This window comes from Myotis davidii, unplaced genomic scaffold, assembly GCF_000327345.1.
Source record: "Myotis davidii unplaced genomic scaffold, ASM32734v1 scaffold1786, whole genome shotgun sequence".
Lineage (NCBI taxonomy): Eukaryota > Metazoa > Chordata > Mammalia > Chiroptera > Vespertilionidae > Myotis > Myotis davidii.
Window position 1 is genome coordinate 120,356 of NW_006297147.1, and position 3,224 is coordinate 123,579.

General features: G+C 41.4%; 2 protein-coding genes and 1 pseudogene across 2 annotated transcripts in view; 2 read left to right on the plus strand and 1 right to left on the minus strand.

The window, feature by feature from the left end:
* LOC102765435 (zinc finger protein 615) overlaps nt 1-3,224 on the minus strand; it is a 16,505-nt gene that overhangs the window by 10,067 nt on the left and 3,214 nt on the right. The window contains exons 2-3 of the mRNA XM_015569905.1: nt 820-946; nt 461-556 (exon numbers count right to left, since the gene is read on the minus strand). Coding sequence (XP_015425391.1) covers nt 461-556; nt 820-946 — 223 coding nt within the window. The remainder of the gene's footprint in view (nt 1-460; nt 557-819; nt 947-3,224) is intronic.
* On the plus strand, nt 2,503-2,758 carry LOC102764289 (40S ribosomal protein S29-like). Its single transcript, XM_015569917.1, has one exon. It carries the CDS (start codon nt 2,503-2,505, stop codon nt 2,671-2,673), a length of 171 nt encoding a protein of 56 aa, XP_015425403.1. The 3' UTR covers nt 2,674-2,758.
* LOC102764011 lies at nt 2,902-3,116 on the plus strand (annotated as a pseudogene).

Consider the following 3,224-nt stretch of genomic DNA (forward strand, 5'->3'; position numbering starts at 1 on the left):
CCGATTCGGCTCAGTGGATAGAGCGTCGGCCTACAGGCTGAAGGGTCCCAGGTTCGATTCTGGTCAAGGGCATGTACCTTCGTTGTGGGCACATCCCCAGTGGGAGGTGTGCAGGAGGCAGCTGATCAATGTTTCTTTCTCATTGATATTTTGGACTCTCTATCCCTCTCCCTTCCTCTCTGTAAAAAATCAATAAAATATATTTTAAAAAAAAAGATCTGGGAATCATACGGCAAAGAAAACCACACAAACAAAAACAAGAGTAGAAAAATAAATGGGTCAGAGCTCAGAAGAGACAAATGGGGTATGTTATATTCCAAATTTTTACAAAGAAAAAAAAGGATTCTCATATGTGGAAGAATGGTTTGAGTTTTCCTCATTCACTGTCACTGCTCTGATGCCATTTCTGACTAGAATGTGACTTCCCGGCCGCCCACCTTGCTGGCTCTCACCCCCTCACCTGGAAAGACTGGACAGTGGAGTTCATCCTGTACTATCCACAGTTCCTCCCCTCGTTCTAATTTGGAGAGCACGTCTGGTTTGGGGGCTTGATATCCTGCGCAAGAAAAAATGACAAAAGACTTAGACGTCCTGAATTGGGTGGGATTTGTCAAGAAGGGAGAATGAACCATTTTTACAGCTAACACAATAATTTTTCTATAAGGAGAGGGGACGCTATAATACCTTGCGTGGGGCAAGAGAAGGATCTGAGATTGCATCATGTCAGAGAACTGGAGTTATTCTGAAAGTTAAGCAGCTGAGAAAGGAAAAAGCCACTAACAGGGCAGTATCTCAGTGACACAGGGGAGCTGTCCTCACCCAGGGCCATTAGGTGGCTGTAGTTCTCCATCATCACGTCCCTATACAGGTCCTTCTGATCAGGGTCCAGGAGTTGCCACTCCTCTGAGGTGAACTCCACGGCCACATCGTCAAATGTCAGGGATTCCTGTAACAACAACATGCTGTTTAATGGCGTGAAGTCTTTTTTTAAAAAATATATATTTATATTTAGTGTTGACAGTATTACAGATGTACCTCATTTTCCCTTCGACAGATACATTCTTTTTAAAAAATATATATATTGATTGATTTCAGAGAGGAAGAGAGGAGAAATAGAAACATCAATGATGAGAGACAATCATTGATCAGCTGCTTCCTGAACACCCCTCACTGGGGATCAAGCTGCAACCCAGGCATGTGCCCTTGGCCGGAATCGAACCTGGGATCTTTCAGTCCGCAGGCTGACGCTTTATCCACTGAGCCAAGCCTGCTAGGGCAATGGCGTGAAGTCTTTTAAGATGCTATAGAAAAAATGTTATTTTTGTGATCTTTTTCACTTTATAGGTTGCATCTATATAGTGAATGGGGTTTTATTTTATATACAGTGGAATAACCACATGCCTCGTAAAATACTATTTTATAATTGTTCATTCATCTATGAATTCATCCAATTAGGTGTTACTATAATGTAAAGAAGTTAAATTTTTTTGTTAGCCTAGAAACACCTTTCATATATTCTAAGTTATATATTTGAGACTATATATGTATATATTTTTTTCCAGATTAATGAGGGTGTATTTTTTTAAATCCAAACCCAAGAATTTATTTATTATTATTATTTTTTTTTTACTGATTCATGAGAGAGAGGAAGGGTAAAGGAGAGACACAGAGAGAGAAACATCTTTTGGCTGCGTCCCTTATGTGCCCCTGACTGGGAATTGAATCTGAAACCTTTTTGGTGTACAGACCAATTGTGCCACTCGGCTGGGTATGAAGTTGGTTTTTATAGACTTCTGCAAATCCGTTACTGAAGAAAGAGAAAACAGACCCAATCACCTGAGCCTGGAGCATGTTCTTCTGTTCTCTGAAAAGAGCTGGTAACTGGGAGGCTCTGTCTTGGTGTGTTCGGGGTCTGCTCTAGACTTCTGCTCAGAAATCTGTCTTCAGTCAGGTATGTCCCAGGAAATGCTGATACCCGACCCTGCAGCTTCCCCCTGCTTCTTCCTAGAATAAAAGAACATTATTCTATTGTTCCTGGTATCATCTTAAGATATGTCCAAACCTGTAGAGAATTTTTCTGAGTTAATTTGAGTCAAAGTGAAAACAATTGCCAGGAAGCAGAATAAGAACGGATTAAGACTGCTTTATAGAACAGCAGTTCTGCACCTTATTTTATACATCAGAATCAAAGAAAAGGAGGGTTACATCAAATCCACTGGTGAGAGATTAGGGAAGGGGGAGAAAGCAAAGCAGGGAATTCTCTGGGACTGGGTAAAAAGTAAAAGAAATAGACACATACTTCTTCTACGAAGGTGGGATAGGACAGTTGACAGTTAATAATTAATGTGATAACAATAACAATGATGAGCTCTGAAATCGCTTGCTCTGTGGGAGATTGGGTCCTGAGGGGTCTGGAAAAAAAATTTAACCCGAAGGTATGTTATCTTTGATGCAAAAAGACAACGGACAGCCTGTTTGCTTCATTGCTACAAAGAGCATCAGATGGGTCATCAGCAGCTCTACTGGAGCCATCCGAGGAAATTCGGCCAGGGTTCTCGTTCTTGCTGGGTTTGCTCGAACCTCCACGGTCTGATCTGGAAATACGGCCTCAACCGGTGCCGCCAGTGTTTCGGTCAGTATGCGAAGGACATAGGATTCGTTAAGTTGGACTAAGTGAACGTCCATGAATGAGTCATTTAAGACATATACCTTATGACAGAATGCTATCTCTTTTTACATAAAATAAAATAAAAACCTTGAAAAAAAAGACAATGGACAGGCTCAGTGAAGGCATACAATGACTCAGCGGATTGAATGTTGTCTCATGCACCAAGAGGTTGCTGGTTCGAAAAAAAAAATTTAACCCGACATTCCGAAGGTATGTTATCTTTGATGCAAAAACACAATGGACAGCCTGTTTGCTTCATTGCTACAAAGAGTGTCAGATGGGTCACCAGCAGCTCTACTGGAGCCATCCGAGGAAATTCGGCCAGGGTTCTCGTTCTTGCTGGGTTTGCTCAAACCTCCACGGTCTGATCCGGAAATACGGCCTCAACCGGTGCCGCCAGTGTTTCGGTCAGTATGCGAAGGACATAGGATTCATTAAGTTGGACTAAGTGAACGTCCATGAATGAGTCATTTAAGATATATACCTTATGACAGAATGCTATCTCTTTTTACATAAAATAAAATAAAAACCTTGAAAAAAAAGACAATGGACAGGC

Bases quoted from the DNA above. Each gene is read 5' to 3' on its own strand.
- LOC102764289 (XM_015569917.1), top strand. From the start codon at position 2,503: ATGGGTCATCAGCAGCTCTACTGGAGCCATCCGAGGAAATTCGGCCAG.